Here is a 17,779-nt window from a genome sequence, read left to right as displayed (position 1 = left end):
CCTTTATCTTGACACTGAATCTCAGGTGAAAATTGCCATTTTGACCTCCCTCTACAAAACAGTGGATTACTCTGTAAATATTCATCAATGGCGTTTAATATTTTGCCTTTTATCACTGTACATGTGTATCTTTTTTCAGAAAAAAATATTAGCAAAATCAAAAATTTGAGCCGTGGACCTCTGGTTGAGTTGATACAGAACAACAAAAATGTTTTTTTTTCGTTAAATGCCTGAAATTGGGTCTGTGCTTAGTAAAAGGTCAAGAGTTTTTCATTTTTTTTTATTCTACAACATCAAATACATCAGTATTATTCCACTCAAATGCGTTTTTAAAAAGGCTGCTGTCAACAAGTTGCTAAATGGGACTATAAAGTTTAGACATTAAAGGGATAGTTCACCCAAAAATGAAAATTAAGTCATTAATTACTCACCCTCACATCGTTCTAAACCAGTAAGACCTTTGTTCATCCTTGGAACACAATTTAAGATATTTTTGATGAAATCTGAGAACTTTCTGACCCTCTATAGACAGCAACGCAAAAATAACTTTCAACAATTTCTTCTCTTCCATGTCAATTGATGCACGTTCACTTGACATGGAAGAGAAGACACTGTTGAATAAAGTCGTTATTTTTGTTTTCTTTGCAAAAAGTATTCTTGTAGCTTCATAAACTTAAGGTTGAACCACTGATGTCACATGGACTATTTTAACGACGTCCTTACTACCTTTCTGGGCCTTGAACATGTCAGTTGCGTTGCTGTTTACGCAGGATCAGAAAGCTCTCGGATTTTATCAAAAACATCTTAATTTGTGGTTTGAAGATGAACGAAGGTTTGGAACGACATGAGGGTGAGTAATTAAAGACAACATTTTAATTTTTGGGTTAACTATAACTTTAAATTCACTAGTCAGCTTTTTAGCCTCATTGTTTTTATATTCTTGCACTTGCCAAATAATTAAACAAAATTTGCAACTTGTTAACTATAAGGATTAAAAGAGTTGTCAGAGGCTTAGTGGTGGTGATGTTTAAGTTATGAGCTGTGCAATAGTTCAACTGTATTTAGACTTAAAATTTTACAAAAATGTTCAAACATGTAAGAATCAAACATTGATTGGTCACAAAACGTTCTGCAATAACCTAAAACGTAAATGGAAAAATCCTATTAGCTTTTTGTGTGATGCCAGCTTCTGGGTTGGAATGCAAAATTGTCTAATTTCTGCAGACAGCCATTAGCAATGTCTTCTGACGAACTCTGACTGACTGAAATATAGAAGTCTACCCAAAAACGACTCTCTATTAGAAGCAATGAAAAACAAATTCTGAAATGAACAAAGCATACAAATCTCCCTCTCAAAGTCATTTCTTCAATACTACATCACACAGCAAAAACATAATTCTCACAATAACTATAACGTGCTTGTCACTTTCCACTCCAACTCGTTCTTTCTCCTTAGTCACAAACAGGGATTTTTTATGGCCTCTCAGTAACCTGTAATTTAGCCCTTTAGTGGATAATATATCCCAAACTGCACCTGTAGAAGCTGAATGAGACAGAGATGGAGATGTGTTCCAAAACAGAAAAATACAGACATTACCTGTCAAACTAGGAAGAGCTGTATCAAGCAGCCAGTGAGTGATGCCTTTCTCTCCCTAACACAGTCTCTCAGCCTGAAATACAAGCAGCACTCCAAAAGTTCTCTGAAGGTGAGTTTAAATTTTAATGGATGCACTCTACACTCTAAAAGCAGAGTGGATCCATTTAAGAACATATCAAGGAAATATATGACAGGAAGGACAAAGTGGTTAAACACGCACGTACCACTTATTTGCAGGTTGTGCAGAAAAAACTATTAAAGTCAACATGAAACACACGTTCACAACCCATTTACTGTCATAATCTGACATATTTCGGAGTGAAACGACACAACAAGAGGGAAAAAAAAAAAGTGTGGGAGTGAGGATTTCATCCTTGGGGTATTAAATGGATAATGAAAAATGGGCATTTCATAGGAGCCAGGTGGCTGAAAGTGAAGGGTTATAAAACAAGGTTATGTTGGCCGAAAAGGACAGTCGAAGGTTATGTTTTGATGAAAGATTACAAAGACTTTTTTTGTTCAGATCTGGGCAGCCTTATGAAAACACTGGGCTTAACAACCAAAGCTTTTGCTCTATTCTATCTTACATGTCTTCACATTAACATTAATGTTCATCATTTTGGGGCCAGTATGATTACATGTTTTTTTGTTTGTTTTTTTATAATAATATTAAAGGAGAAGTCCACTTCCAGAACAATAATTCACAAATAATTTACTCACCCCCTTGTCATCCAAGATGTTCACGTCTTTCTTTCTTCATCTATGGTTTTTGAGGAAAGCATTTCCATATAATGGACTTCATTGGTGCCTCGATTTTTAACTTCCAAAATGTAGTTTAAATGCAGCTTCAAAGGGCTCTAAACGATCCCAGCCGAAGAAGAAGGGTCTTATCTAGCGAAACGATAGAAAATTAAAGTTTTTTATACTTTAAGCACATCTGCTTGTGTAGCACAGGCTCTGGGATGTGCGTTCATGACACTACGTACTATTAAATCACGTCGAAAGGTCATGCAGAACGTAGGCAGTTCCAGTGTTTACAAAGCGAACGCGCAAAGACTAAGAAAGTGCAAGTAAGTTTGTAAATGCTGTTTACAAACAAAAAGGTACAACGATGTCCTCCTCTCAAGTTGTAGGAGAAAATAAGATTTTGAGTAAGTTTTTCACCATACTCAGTACACAGACAATGAACTTACAAGTGATTCGTAGTAGTGATGGGAAGTTCGAATCATTTTACCAACTCGGACCTTTGAGTCTCGTTCAGCAAACTGAACAAATCTCTTTTCGAGTCATTTCGTTCATTTTAGCAAAATATAATTAAAATGTTACGTGTTACTTCCCTAATACATCTACTGCTTACACAAACGTTGATCACACTACAAACAAGACAAAACTGTAATGCTATAAGAAACAGAAAAGATTAATTCATTATTTACCTGGGTCTTCAGTCTATGATTAGCTCACCTCACCTCTTATCTTCAGGTTTGAGTCGTTCGTTCATCACATGACAGCCCCGTAATATGAACGAACGACTCAAAAAACCTGAAGACTCGAAACAGGTGAACTAATTCCAGTACAGAACCTAATAGGATGTTGCGCACGCGCGACTGAACAAAACTCCCCCAACTCGTTCTTCCCGAGTCACATTAAAGATTCGTTCAAAATGAAAGAATCGTTCAAGAACGTCCCATTACTAATTCGTAGCATTGTGGAAGCGCATCCCAGAGCCTGTGCTACACAAGCTCTTGTGCTTAAAAAGTTTATTTTTTTATTTTTTGGAAAAAAATGACCGATCGTTTCACTAGGTAAGACCCTTCTTCCTCGGCTGGGATTGTTTAGAGCCCTTTGAAGCTGCATTTAAACTGCATTTTGGATTGGGGCACCAATGAAGTCCATTATATGGGGGAAAAAAATCCTGAAATGATTTCCTCAAAAACTATAATCTCTTTAAAACTGAAGGCGAAAGACATGAACATCCTGGATGACAAAGGGGTGAGTAAATTACTTGTAAATTGTTGTTCTGGAAGTCCTTTAATATTTGCATTATCTATCTATCTATCTATCTATCTAATTATTATTATATTTTATTAATCAAGGATGCACTAAACTGTTAAAAAGTCACAGTAACTGTTTTCAACACAAGAAGAAATGTTTCTTGTGCACCAAAAACGATTATTAGAAAGATTTATGAAGGATCACGTTAAACTGAAGACTGGAGTAATGGCTAAAAATATTTGCAATATTTTTTGTTTTTTTTAATAATCAAATAAATGCAGCTTTAAGCATAAGAAACTTTTACACACACACACACACAAAAAAAAACCTCTTATTGACCCCAAATGTTTGAACTGTAGTAAATGTGTTAGTATCCTAGTACAAGATCATACACTGCAAGGGATCCACACTGGAGTTGCTGACCAATGGCAGCTACTCATTTCCCTCGTATTCATCTGCTATAAAGGATATGGGATAATTGCCAATAAATCTGAAATACAAACCAACAATTAATACTGATATGAAGGCACCAACGTGTAATTTTGCAAAATTTGAGATTAATCGAAAGATCTACAGATATAATTTAACAAAAATTTCTTTTATTAAATTATAAAACAGACAATAAACACCATGAGAGGGGGTTGGACAGACAGCGAGTGTGTGAGAGAGAGAATTGCTTGGTGTGTTCAGCACTATTCTTTATGTGTGTCAGCACAAGAGGGTGTTTGTGTTACAGTGAAGGCCTGACCCTCCTCATCATCCTCTTCCTCTGAGCTGCCCATCACTGCGGCACTAAGAGCCTGCAGTGCCCCCAGCAGACCTGAGAGAGAAGCAGGAACCAAGTCAAGTGCGAAAGAACATTGAGTAGACATTAAAAAAAATGAATCAGTGTATGAATGAACAAATTATATAACTAGAGATATTACAAAATTATACATATGAATGCATATCATGCGCATAAAAGCATCAAACTAACTGCTCACAAGTGAGTGTCAGTGTATGCTTACTTTTAGGTGTTGGAGGATTGCTGCTCTCAGACTGAGAATGATGTTTTTGTTTCAGGGCCTCAGGTGTCTGAATTGCTGATCTCCTCAGTCTTTTATATTCATTCATCAAACCCTGTTCCTGAACCACTGCCTGCACACACAAAACAATAGAAAGTAAAGGAGAGAGAAACAGATCTTAAAAAAACAATCAGATCTCTGAGGCAAGAACATTTTAAATAGAACTTATTATTTGTATCCTTGATAAGTTAAAAATCCCCCATTCACATATTTTAAAGAGGTTTAGACTGAAATGTATAAATTCACACCTCATGTCACTCACATATGATTTTTTTTTCTATTACAATGAGTTCTGAAATTAGCTGACAATATTGATGATAAAATGAAAGCTTCCAGTTTGATTATATAATTTGTATGATTACAAAACTTTAAATTGTAATTTTATAATATTACCTGAATTCAATTTCCAGCCTAATTCATCAAAAAAAGTGACAGTAACAAAAGATTTTTGTACAAAAGATGCTGTTATTTTAAACTTTCTATTCAAAGAATCCTGGAAATGTAACAAAATTTTGACAAAAATATTAAACGTCGCAATATTTTTCAACATTGATAAAATATGTTTCTAGAGCACCAAATCAGTATATTAGAATGATTTCTGAAGGATCATGTGAGTAAAAACTGAAGTAATGGCTGCTGAAAATTCAGCTTTGGGATCACAGGAATAAATCACATTTTAAAATACACTACCAGTCAAAAGTTTTTAAAGAATTCTCTTCTGCTCTCCAAGCATGCATTTATTTGATCCAAAGTGCAGCAAAAGCAGTAATATTGCGAAATATTTTCACTATTTAAAATAACTGCTTTCTATTTAAATATATATTTTTAAGTGTAAATTATTCCTATGATTTCAAAGCTGAATTTTTAGCATCATTACTCCAGTTACATGATCCTTCAGAAATCATTCTAAGATTCTGATTTGCTGCACATAAAAACATTTATTTCTATTATGTTGAAAACACTGAACATTAATTTTTCAGGTTTCTTTGATTAATAGAAAGTTCAGAAGAAACAGCATTTATCAGATACCTTTTGTAACATTATACATGTCTTTATCATCACTTTTGATCAATTTAAAGCAGCCTTGCTATTAATTTCTATAATTTCTTTCTCAAAAAAAAAAAAATCTTTAAAAAGATCTTTCTATTCAAAGAATCTAGAAAAAATGTGCTCTTGAACTGTAAATCAGCATATTAGAATGATTTCTGAAGGATCATGTGACACTGAAGACTAGAGTAATGATGCTAAAAATAATTAGCTTTGATCACAGGAATAAATTACATTTTTAAAATATATTAAAATAGAAAGCAGTTATTTTAAAGAGTAAAAATATTTCACAATATTACTGCTTTTGCTGTATTTTAGATCAAATAAATGCAGGCTTGGTGAGCAGAAGAGACTTTAAAACAACATAGAAACTGTTATTTTAAATGGTTAAATTTCACATTATAACTTTTTACTGTATTTTTTTGATCAAATAAATGCTAATTATTCACATAAAAAACAGCTATTTAAAAAAAAACAAAAAAAAAACAATAAGATATGCCAATTGATTTAAAATTCAATTCTCCTAAATGTTGCATGACTAAAATTCAAATGCTCTATACTATTTTTTGAAAAAAAAAAAAAAAAAAAATACCACAATTAAAGTTTTTTTTATTATTATTATTTCTTTGTGAGAAAGGTTGTGTCCTATCTCACTGAGGCCACCAAGTGAGCCAGGACTGCCACTGATGCCCCCTCCATAAAAATAGATGAGAGTACGTGTGTGTGCGTATGGCTCACCAGGAGAAGGTTGCAGTCTTTGTCCTTGTCTTTCAGCTGTTTCTGCAGATGTGTGATCTGTCTGTGTGTGTGTTCTGCTCTCTCTTTCTCTACGTCTTTCATCTGTTCTTTTTCTCTCTCCACCTGTCTCTGAACTTGTCGCAAAGCTACCACTACATACACACATATAAAAGAGATTGTGTGTGTTCAGTAAAAAGCAGACATTAACTCAAAAATACATACCGTGACATTTTTATTTGTATACAAGTTCGTATACCTGCTTTTGTGTGCTCTCTCCTTGCTGTGTTGAGTTGAACATCCATGTCCCTGAGCTTCTCTGCACACACACTCTCAGCTTCTGATACCCTTTGTAAAACTACACAAACATCCACAATAAGCTTTTACATCTTTAAAAATAAGCAACTGTATCCCACAACCAAACCTGAGCAAATATTAGATGGATACGCAGACGCCCAAATGATTATTCACCAGAGAACGTAAGCAGAGTGGAAGCAGAGTTGCCTGGAGCAATGAGCAATTGATGTCAGCAGAATTCACCATGTGTTAAACACAGTGTTAATAGACTATTAGCAATGAGAATGAAAGAATAAGATAGAATTTGTGAAGTGAATACACAATGCTTTGTGTGGGGAGGGGAAATTGCGGTTACTCCTCTTAAACACTTTGTTCTTCACGCACCTGAGTCACACTGCTGCTGCAGTCTCTGCGTCTCAGCACAGAGCTCCACAATGGTTCCTTCATGCTCTTCACATTGTCTTTGCATCTCCATTCGACTCGATTCTGATGCCTCTAACTCCTCTCTGCTTTGTGACAGGGCTTCTCGCAGGTGTCCTAGTTCTCTCTCTCCTGCAGTGTGCATTCAACACAGTTATCACTCCTCTCTTTACTATCTTTAGTAGACATTCAGGTTGAGGTTTGTGTACATACGCTGCTGCTGTAGTTCAGACAGGGAGGCCTGGATGAGCTCTGGTGTGCGTTTGAGCTCCTGTGTGAGTTTGTCCCTCTCTGCACTCAACAACACCACCTCTGCCTGGAGACTCTTAATAAAGCTGCAACAGAAGACATTATTTCTGGCTTATTTGTGACACTAGAAATAAAAGGTGATGGTAATAATAACAAAAATGATGATAATTATAATAATCATTCATATTATTATTATATTAAAGGGGTAGTTCACCCAAAAATTTTAATTCTCTACTCACCCTCATGTCATTCCAATCCCATAAAACCTTCATTCATCTTCGGAACACAAATTAAGACATTTTTGATGAAATCCAAGAGCTTTCTGACTCTGCACAGGCAGCAATGCAACTGACACGTTCAAGGCCCAGAAGGGTAGTAAGGACATTGTTAAAATAGTCCATGTGACATTTGTGGTTCAACCTTAATTTTATGAAGCTATGAGAACGTTGTGTACATGTTTTGGTACTCCACTGAATGCACATCAAAGACTGACATGGAAAAGAAGAAATTGCTGAATAAAGTTGGTAGGGGTTTAAGCACCTAGCGCTGAAACCCTATTATAATTGTTAGAATGGTCACAGATCAGCGATCTCCACATAAAACTAAACGTGCAGACGAAACTGTAATTCGTTGAGACTTGAAACTTGGAGGCATGGTAGTACTCACACCGCCTACAACGTGACCAAGGCTCACCCCAATTGGCCTGACGGGGGCACTACAGCGAATAAAAGTACTAAATCGCTCATAACTCCCAAACCACTCAATCAGAAGTGCAGAAAGATTCTCTGGAGAGTGAATATCAATAATTACAAAAATAAGTTGAACTTTCGACTCTCATCGCACTGGGGTGCCAAAACGTTTGAAAGGGGCAGGGCCACTTTTAGTAAAATGCCTATAACTCCTGAATAGAATGAGAACACTTATGTAAGAGCTCAATCTGAGGTCACAAGAAAAAAAAGAAAAATCATGACGCTTGGCCACTTGGTGACACTATTAGAGGAAAAAAAAATATTAAAAAAGCTACAACTGCACAACCATTTGTCCTTTCAACATGAAAATCAGCGTGCACAGTCTTGGTCCAAAGTACCACAAGTTAGCGCTGCACGATTACGACAAAAATCATAATTGATGATTATTCCCTTGAAATTGTAATTGTAATTATAAATTGCAATTTTCACGATTTACATTAAATGATGTTTTGAACAGCTTTATACCTTTGTTTAAAGCAACTGCATGCCACATTTTTATATGTAGTTTCTTCTTTAAATACAAAAAAAGGAAAATTTAAAAAATTAAAACAATGAGAAAAAAAAACCTTAAGATAACCTGTAGGAAAAATACACGCACTCTCTCACACATACACACACACCCCCACACATCTTAAGAAAGCAGAATAATGTAAGTGGATTTTTTTTTGTAATTGTGCCTTTGAACAATTACATAATTGTGGCATCTATAAGGACATTTGCGTCTCTCAAAAAACATAGACGCCATTGGCTGACGAAGTCTGAGCACCTGTTAGACAAGGTTAACGGAGGCTGGTCGGAACGAAACTCGTTGGGCCTGTTCAACTCACGGCCGCCAAGGATTGAGAGAAATTAGAAAGAAATAGGCCACTGGGGGCAATATCACATTGTTTAAAGCCACCAACAATCATTGAACATTTTTCACACATACGCGTGATATTCGTATGATAGAACTCCTCATTCCGGATAACTTTGCCTCTTAAAAGACTGCTGTCAATCAAATCGTTTGTTAAATGATTTTTGCTGATCTGGAAAAAAACACTGCAGTATAATTCTCTGGACTCTCTAGGTAGGTAATTATCAATTTAAATTTTCCCGTTGGGACGCTATAACAGGGTCGTTTAAAAAACGGGCCTGTCCAAATTTACCCAAAAAAGCCTAAAGGAAAACTTAAAACTTCACAAAACCTGGTGAGCATATGAGAAAGCTGGCGCTATAGCTGTTAAAAAGGACTCAAAAACACTGCATTTCTATGGTAAATGACCTGGACTTGCCAAAAATGCTTTTTAAATCATTGATTTAGGTGGGTACAGCCTTGCTAAATAATATGTAATGTCTTTTTCCTTATATGCTTAAATGTCTTAAGCACTTGAACTCCGGTAATTGCTGCTTGCAGCTATATTTATTTTAGTTTTCTTGCGCACAAAAAGTATTCTTGTAGCTTCATAAAATTAAGGTTGAACCACTAATGTCACATGGACTATTTTATGTCCTTACTACCTTTCTGTGCCTTGAACTTGTCAGTCACGTTGCTGTCTATGCAGGGTCAGAAAGCTCTCAGATTTCATCAGAAATATTTTAGTTTGGTGTTCCGAAGATGAATGAAGGTCTTACAGGTTTGGAACGACATGAGGGTGAATAATTAAGAACAGAATTTTTATTTTTTGGTGAACTTTAAAAGAATACTATTATTGTGTGAATATTACTTTGCATTGTAGGATAAAACACTTAAAACTGACTTGTTTTAGGTTTTAGGTTATTTAAAATATATGATTAGGCTGAACCTCAGCTATCTCTTGTTTCTGAAGCCTCCAATAATCAGAAGTGAAAATTTACATTGAATATCAATGCCTTTAATTTATTCCCACGATTCTGTACCTCTCTGACACTGCTGGCTCTGGAGATCTTGTAGCTTTCTTGGTTCTCCAAAGAGCTTCTTTCCTCAACAGCAGCCCTGCAGACAATCAACCCACTTATATTAAAAGTGAAACTCATTTACATACACTCACACACAGATGACACCCTCTCACCATGTACTGTGTCCAGACGTTTGGCAGCGAAGACGAGTCTCTGGTTCAGATGATTTACACTGGACTGAACTGCTTCCATCTGACCTGCCTTTATTTCTATGGCTGACATCACCCTGATGAGAGAGACAGAAAGAGAAAGATAACACAAAGAGAGAGAGACAGATGTTTATGGATGAGCTGGCTTCAGGGCTTTGGTCAGAGGAACAGTCAGCTTTAATCTAATCATGACAGTCATGTTGGTATTAATTAAACTTGTTTAATCCAAACAGACTTACAGAACACTAACAGATTCTAGGGCTGGCTCAAGGGGTGTGATTGTGCGTGCTACCTGTGTGCTGTTTCACTGATATCATTCAGCGATCCCTCTGTGCACTTATTGCGCTCTGTCAGCTGAGCGTTCTCCTGTAGAGCACTGTCCAACTGCTGCTGTACTTGCTGAACACACACACACACACAATGCAAGCTCATGAGCTGTCAGAAACACACAATTGCCTGCAGGCGCTACAGAAGAAGAGTTTCAGTGCTGTCATCGTATAACACAGCTGATCAGCTGGACAGCTGCTCTGAATGAGGTGAGTAACCACGGATGAACAATGTGATGTTAAAACAGCAGATCTTCTATGAGTCAACGCTGAACAAACTTAAACCTCACTAAGCTCTATCCAACCAGTTCAGACTGATTAAAAGCAAAAATAACAAGAAAAGAATGAGGGAGAATGGGACGAGCGCATGAGGGTTGGAGACAAAGTCCAAAAGCTGATCATGAGTAACTACTTAAATTTCAGTCAGTTTCTCATGCACATCTATCATATCTTCTGGAAGACCTTTTATGTAATAAACCTTCATCACAGCATGCCTGGTTAGGACATGTATAGTGCTGTGATAATGTATATTGATTCCAAAAGCCAAATATATATAATAGAAGAACATCTGGCATCTGTGCAGACTTTGTCCATTACCAATGAGATGAATTTCATTCTAACGGAAGAACCACAATGCCTAAACCTAACTGACCCCACAACCAGACTTAACCTTAATGTATGTGCATACATGTATGCCAGCGTACCTGTGCGTGCACATGCTGTAACTCCAACTGGGCCATTTTGTCTTCTAGCTGATGCTGAAGGACACTGTTCTGCGACTGCAAACACTCTACTTGCTGCTGTAGAGAGGAAACCTACACATACAAAGATATATTCAAACAAATAAAGTACTAAAATCAGATTTGAGAACACTAAATATTAAGTAAACACTCCCAACAACTTAAAAACTTATACTTGTAATTACAAGATGGTAGCATTAACATGGAAAACAAACTTTTATTTTTGATGTTGACAGCCAAAACTGTAGAAACTTCATATTTTAATGAACTGATTCAATTAACTGACATACTCTACCATTCAAAAGTTTAGTGACTTTGTATGCTTTTGAAAGATGTCTGAAAGATATACACTGCTGTTCAAAAGTTCAGGATTAGTAAGATTTTTAAAGTTTTTTAAAGAAGTAGAAAAGTTCTGCTCATCAAGACTGCATTTATTTGATTAAAAATATAGAAAAAAAACTGTAATATTGTAAAATATTATTGCAATTTAAAATAGTGGTTTTCTATTTTAAAATACTTTAAAAAATAATTTATTCCTGTGATGCAAAGCTGAATTTTCAGCGTCATTACTCCAGTCTTCAGTGTCACATGATCCTTCACAAATCATTCCAATACGCTGATTCATTATTAATGTTGGAAACAGTTGTGCTGCTTAATATTTTTTTGGAAACTGTGATACTTTTTTCAGGATTCTTTGATTAATAAAATGTTATACACTGTAACAGCATATCGTTCAAAGTTTGGGGTCAGTAAATTCTTTCTTTCTTTCTTTCTTTCTTTGAAAGAAATAAATATTTTTATTCAGCAAGGATGTGTTAAATTGCTAAAAAAAAAAAATAAAAAAAAAAACTTTTTAACTTTTTATAAATCAAAGAATCCTGAAAGACGTATCACAGGTTCCACAAAAACATTTAAAAAACACAACTGTTTCTTCCAACATTGATAATAAATCAGTATATTAGAATGATTTCTGAAGGATCGTGTGACACTGAAGACTGGAGTAATGGCTGATGAAAGATCAACTTTGCATCACAGAAATAAATTATATTTTATATATATTAAAATAGAAAACTGCAATAATAAATTGCAATAATATTTCATAACATTACTTTTTTCTGTATTTTTGATTAAATAAATGGAACTTTGATGAGCATAAGAATCCTATTTATCCCAAACTTTTGAACTACAGTGTATTGTGATAAATGAATAATTTGAAATATTATCACAAATTCTATTTTAAAATAGAATTTATTCTAAAGCTGAATTTTCATCAGCCATTAGTCTAGTTTTCAGTGTTGCATGATCCTTCAGAAATCATTCTAGATTTACTACTAAATCTTGTAGTATCATACTAGATTTTCAATGTTGAAAACATTTGTGCTGCTTAATATTTTTGTGAAAACTGTGATGTTTTCCAGGATTTCAAAAGAACAACATTCTATTTATATATATTAGTAATAATGATAAATTCCTTTCTGATTAAATTAATGCATTTCTGAAGAAAAAAGTAAAAACTGAAAAAAAGCAACCTCCAAACGTATGAACAGTAATGTATATGAACTACTATATAGCGTTTGAACAGTACACTGTTGTTGGCAAAATATGCTCGTATAGGTGGAAAAATAAATTTCATGTGTCAAAAAAAAATGCAGATTACTGACACCAGTGGTTAGGAATGTTTATCTATGATTTTACATTATATATGTGCATGATTAAGCTTTTACATTACCATGTTTTGTAGTTGTGTTTTCTCCGTGTGGAGTTGTAAATCTCTGGTCTGCAGTTTAACAAGCAGCGTGAAGACTTTTTGTCTCCAAACACTCAACATCTGCCCAGCTTTACTGCCAGTGTACAATGGGTCAGTCTGCACCTACACACATAATAAAGTATCACTACATTTACAAATTAGTTTGTATGTGCCAAACTGCACTGGTCTTTCATTTGAAAAACTACATATGCATATCTACATGTGTGTGTAATATCACCTGTTCACCGAGCTCTTTCTCCTGAATAGCCAAAATGTCATTGGCTGCATTCACTCGAACATTCAGCAGCTGGATTGATAAAGATAGGGCTTCCTTTTCCTTCTCTAAATGCTATACACACAGATTCTAATTACATTCACACAGTCACAGAAAACATTCATTCAAAGGACCACAGCTGATGCAGTGATGGCAATTCAGCAGACTGTGCATTTACACACCTGTATCTGTCGTCTAAGCTCTTCCTCTTCTTTTTTCTCTGTGATGTTGCCGCCAATGTATGTCCGCAGTTTCTGCACACACTCAGACTGTTCCAGCAATGAGTTGTTCAGGACACTGCACAAATACAAATCATGCAACATCACATAAACAGACCTGTAAATGATCTGACATTTAGAGAGAGCAGCATGAGCAACATCGGTTTCTTTTATTCTCACCTCAGCTGATTTCTCAGCTCATCTCTCTCCGATATCACCTCTTGTATTTGGGACCTCAGTAAGGTCACTTCATGTGCAGCATCGGTCATCACATTCTGATGTGGTTGAAAATTAGATTAAAAAGTATTTCACATACAGCATTTGTTCAGAGAACTGGGAACAAAATATTGCAACTCTATTTTTAAGTATGCCGTACCTGTGTCTTTAGGCTTTGTTGCAGTCTCAGCATCTCCTGCTTTGAGTCCTGTAATTCTTTCTCCAAATGTTGACGTTCTAATTCATACTCTCTTTTTTGAATTGAAAGCTAGATGCACAAATTCAAGCTGTAGTTATAAACTAGCATTTGGGGACCTAAAATACATATTCTACACCTGTTCTAAATGAACAGGGAATAAAGTGAAAGTGTATTTACCTGGCCTTTGCTCATACTGAGTTCAGCCTTGCAACTCTTCAGTTCACTGTGCAATTCATCATGCTCTATACACTGTCTGCAGACACACACACAAACACATTTTAGCTCACATACACAGTGAAAGTAAAAAGTCAGCTTGAGTGTTTGTACCTGTTTATTCGGTTTTGCTGATCTCTGATCTGCTCTCTCAAACATTCTACTCTTCCTCTGAGACGCTCCATCTCGGCTCTCATCATTTCCTTGTCTTCTCTTAACCTTTCCATCTCTTGCAGCAGGGGCTTTGAGCTGCTTCTCTCATCTTCTGGCAACCTGACAGAGAGAGGGATACATTTATTGACAGACCACTAAAATAGCTGACAAGACCACTGTTGTGTTTATGTACCTGTGGTCAGAGTGCTGGTGTAATATTTTTTCGCTTTGCTGTTTGTGATGGACAGGCCGCCACGCTTCCAATGCAGCAGGCTCTGTCCAGCAAAACCCATCCTCACTGAATTTAGAAGGGGGCGGAGCTCTGAAGGGTGTAGACTGCGTCAGAGCCTGGGTGGGAGTTGTCTGTGAAACTGTGGGCCGGGCCAGAGGACCCCCAGTAAACTGAGCAGGGGTCATCAGAGGAGGAGTGGGGTTACAGACAGATGCTGGGAAACAACACAGACAGACTGATATTCATGTAATAAACACATAAAGGCTGAAATAAAGGCAGGACCTTCAAATGTCTATTCTGAGTGTGTGTCTCCTGAGCATCTGGATTTTTTATTTTTATTTAAATTTACAACATTACAGATGCCTCACATAGGACACAATTTAAAGGAATAGTTCACCCAAAAACACAAATTCTGTCATTAATTACTCACCTTCATGTCGTTCCAAACCTGCAAGACCTTCGTTCATCTTCGGAACACAAATTAAGATATTTTTGATGAAATCCGAGAGCTTTTTGACCCCACATAGACAGCAAATGTCCTACCTCAAGGTCCAGAAAGTTAACAAAAACATCAACAAAATAGTCCATGTGACATCAGTGGTTCAACTGTAATTTTATAAAGCTACAAGAATACTTTTTGCGTGCAAAGAAAACAAATGTGTGCATGTGTGAGGTGCTGCTGACATAGAACATGCATGCACTGCGCCTTGTTTACTAGCAGAGGAATGTACGCGTATGTATTTTGGTAATATTCATAATGATGGTAGACAGTAACTCAGGTGAGAACAACTGTTGAATAAAGTCGTCATTTTTGTTTTTTTCAGCACAAAAAGTATTCTTCATAGCTTCATAAAATTATGTTTGAACCACTGATGTCACATAGACTATTTGTTGATGTTCTTGGTACCTTTCTGGGCCTTGAACATGGTAGGACCCTTGTTGTCTATAGAGGGTCAGAAAGCTCTTGGATTTCATAAAAAAATATCTTTATTTGTGTTCCAAAGTTGAACAAAGGTCTTACAGGTATGGAACAAAATGAGGTTGAATAATTAATGATAGAATTTTCATTTTTGGGTAAACTATCCCTTTATTAATACTGCTCATTATCTTCTTTTAAAGGGATAGTTCACTTAAAAATGAAAATTCTGGCAATAATTACTCATTTTCATGTAATTTCAAACCCATAAGACCTTCATTCATCTTCGGAACACGAATTAAGATACGGAACTACCACGTTCAAGGCCTAGTAAGCACTCTTGTGAACATCTGGTGGAGACTGACGCGGAAGAGAAGAAATTGTTCAATGAAGTCGTTATTTTTGTTTTCTTTGTGCACAAAGAGTATTTTCGTAGCTTCATAAAATTAAGGTTGAACCACTGATGTCACTTGGACTATTTTAACAATGTCCTTACTACCTTTCTGTGCCTTGAACGTGGTGGGACCCTTGCTGTCTATGTAGGGTCAGAAAGTTCTTTAATTTCATAAAAAAAAAAAAATCTTAATTTGTGTTCCAAAGATGAACAAAGATCTTACAGGTTTGGAACAAAATGAGGTTGAGTAAATAATGACAATTAATGATTTTGGGTAAACCATCGCTTTAATAATACTGCTCATTATCTTCATTTGAAGGGATAGTTCACTCAAAAATGAAAATTCTGGCAATAATTACTCATTTTCATGTCGTTTCAAATCCATAAGACTTTCGTTCATCTTCGGAACACAAATTAAGATACGGAACTACCGGGTTCAAGGCCCAGAAAGTACTTTTGTAAATGTGTGGCAGACTGACACGACAGAGAAGAAATTGTTGAATTAAGTCATTATTTTTGTTTTCTTTGTGCACAAAAGGTTTTGTCGTAGCTTCAGAATAATGTCCTTACTACCTTTTCGTGCCTTGAACGTGGTAGTTGCGTTGCTGTCTATGCAGGATGAACTGTCCCTTTAAGTTTGTTATTTTAATCACCTTTTAGCTTTCGTCTAGTTAACTTTTAGAATGTAGTCTCTTCGTTCGAGTTCATTTGAGACACATAAACTGCGGTTAAGATAATACACAAGAACTTAAATGCTGTTTAAATGGTGTTAGAAAACGTTATCATTTCACACTGCAGAGCTGTCACTGCTTGACATGTCAACTAACCCAGATATACACACATCTAATATACTGCTTATTTTGACACTACAAATAGTATTACTATAAATATTAATCGTATGATAAGTATACAAGATCACTAGCTCTTCTGCGCTTGATTATTTTGTTTATGTCGGTCTTCATTCGGTTTATTCTATGTTTGTTTACCTCCATCAGCAGCTTTCATGAAGTCCGCCGGCGCGTTCAGCCTTTCTGCTCTCCACATATCCATAATAATCACTAAAAGCTCAGTCTTACAAAATCGGTCTTATGTAAACGTGTAAAATCTTTAATTCGTAATGTTTCGATGAACATTTTACGTCGTATTTCAGAAAGTGCGCGTCCTCCCCGCCGTTGATTTCAAAGCTATGCGTGCTGTTGTCATGGCAGAGATTTCCGGTCAGAGTGAAGCACTACAGCGCCGCTTGCTGTCTCTGTTTAACACCTACAACAACCATAACATGCTGTGTATTTTTCACTTTATCACCTTATTGATATATTTACACAGGAATTCCTATCAAACTCAAATTATTTGAATCACTGTCTTTCGCATTTGCTCATCTTAATGTTAAGAGATTTGATAGATAGAAATCTTAATGTGCATTTGTAATATCTTTAAAAAGACATTCTGTTGAAGAGCTCAGGGTGAACACTTCTGTGTTAATTTCGAAAGCCTAAACAGTGATGTTTTAAACTAGAGATATAATTTTTACATCCAGAGCATCCAATATGATTCTTAAGTTCTATGTTAGAGTCATTTTTAAAATATGACTATGCTTCTTATAATGTATACAAACAACTAACCCCTCATGTTTAGTAGAGGTTTGCTATACTGCAAATGTCCAGACCTTTTGCGCTCTTTAGCATTGATCTCTGTCATTTGTTCTGGGTGGATGTGTTTGTTCCGTCATTGATTCTTTGTGTGAATGAAGGCTTTGATCAGGCCTCTGTAGAACACTGACCTTCTTGTTCATGACCCAGAAAATGTCACAGTTGCATTCATGGTTCATAGGAACAGATGAATGAAGCAACCGTGATTTTGTAGGACAAATGTTTGTTTGCTTTTTTTTTTAAATAGAATATAGACAAAAATTATAATTTTGAGATCCAGTATTCTTCA

General features: G+C 35.9%; 1 protein-coding gene across 1 annotated transcript; it reads right to left on the bottom strand.

Annotated features, from left to right (window-relative positions):
* Window positions 1-4,168: 4,168 nt before the first annotated feature.
* Window positions 4,169-17,052, bottom strand: cchcr1 (coiled-coil alpha-helical rod protein 1). The gene is made up of 19 exons (XM_051108874.1): window positions 16,828-17,052; window positions 14,493-14,745; window positions 14,261-14,419; window positions 14,111-14,186; window positions 13,895-14,002; window positions 13,699-13,793; window positions 13,483-13,597; window positions 13,265-13,375; window positions 13,009-13,149; window positions 11,244-11,354; window positions 10,506-10,612; window positions 10,178-10,290; window positions 10,026-10,101; window positions 7,366-7,487; window positions 7,117-7,284; window positions 6,695-6,793; window positions 6,439-6,590; window positions 4,597-4,726; window positions 4,169-4,409 (listed from the first exon to the last, which is right to left on the bottom strand). The coding sequence occupies exons 1-19, from the start codon at window positions 16,889-16,891 to the stop codon at window positions 4,282-4,284; spliced, it is 2,328 nt and encodes a 775-aa protein (XP_050964831.1). The 5' UTR covers window positions 16,892-17,052; the 3' UTR covers window positions 4,169-4,281.
* Window positions 17,053-17,779: the final 727 nt, after the last annotated feature.

Source organism: Labeo rohita, chromosome 5 (assembly GCF_022985175.1).
Source record: "Labeo rohita strain BAU-BD-2019 chromosome 5, IGBB_LRoh.1.0, whole genome shotgun sequence".
Lineage (NCBI taxonomy): Eukaryota > Metazoa > Chordata > Actinopteri > Cypriniformes > Cyprinidae > Labeo > Labeo rohita.
Note: the sequence above shows the minus strand (reverse complement) of the source record. Positions and strands in the feature narration are given on the sequence as shown.

What these genes read in the sequence shown, in the direction of transcription:
- cchcr1 (XM_051108874.1), bottom strand. Translation starts at nt 16,891, where the DNA reads ATGGATATGTGGAGAGCAGAAAGGCTGAACGCGCCGGCGGACTTCATG. An exon ending in TACAGCATGTGCACGCACAG is followed by an intron (nt 10,613 to 11,243) that starts GTACGCTGGCAT and finishes GTGTGTGTTCAG; the next exon opens with CAAGTACAGCAGCAGTTGGA. An exon ending in AAGACTGCAACCTTCTCCTG is followed by an intron (nt 4,727 to 6,438) that starts GTGAGCCATACG and finishes TTGTGTGTGCAG; the next exon opens with GCAGTGGTTCAGGAACAGGG.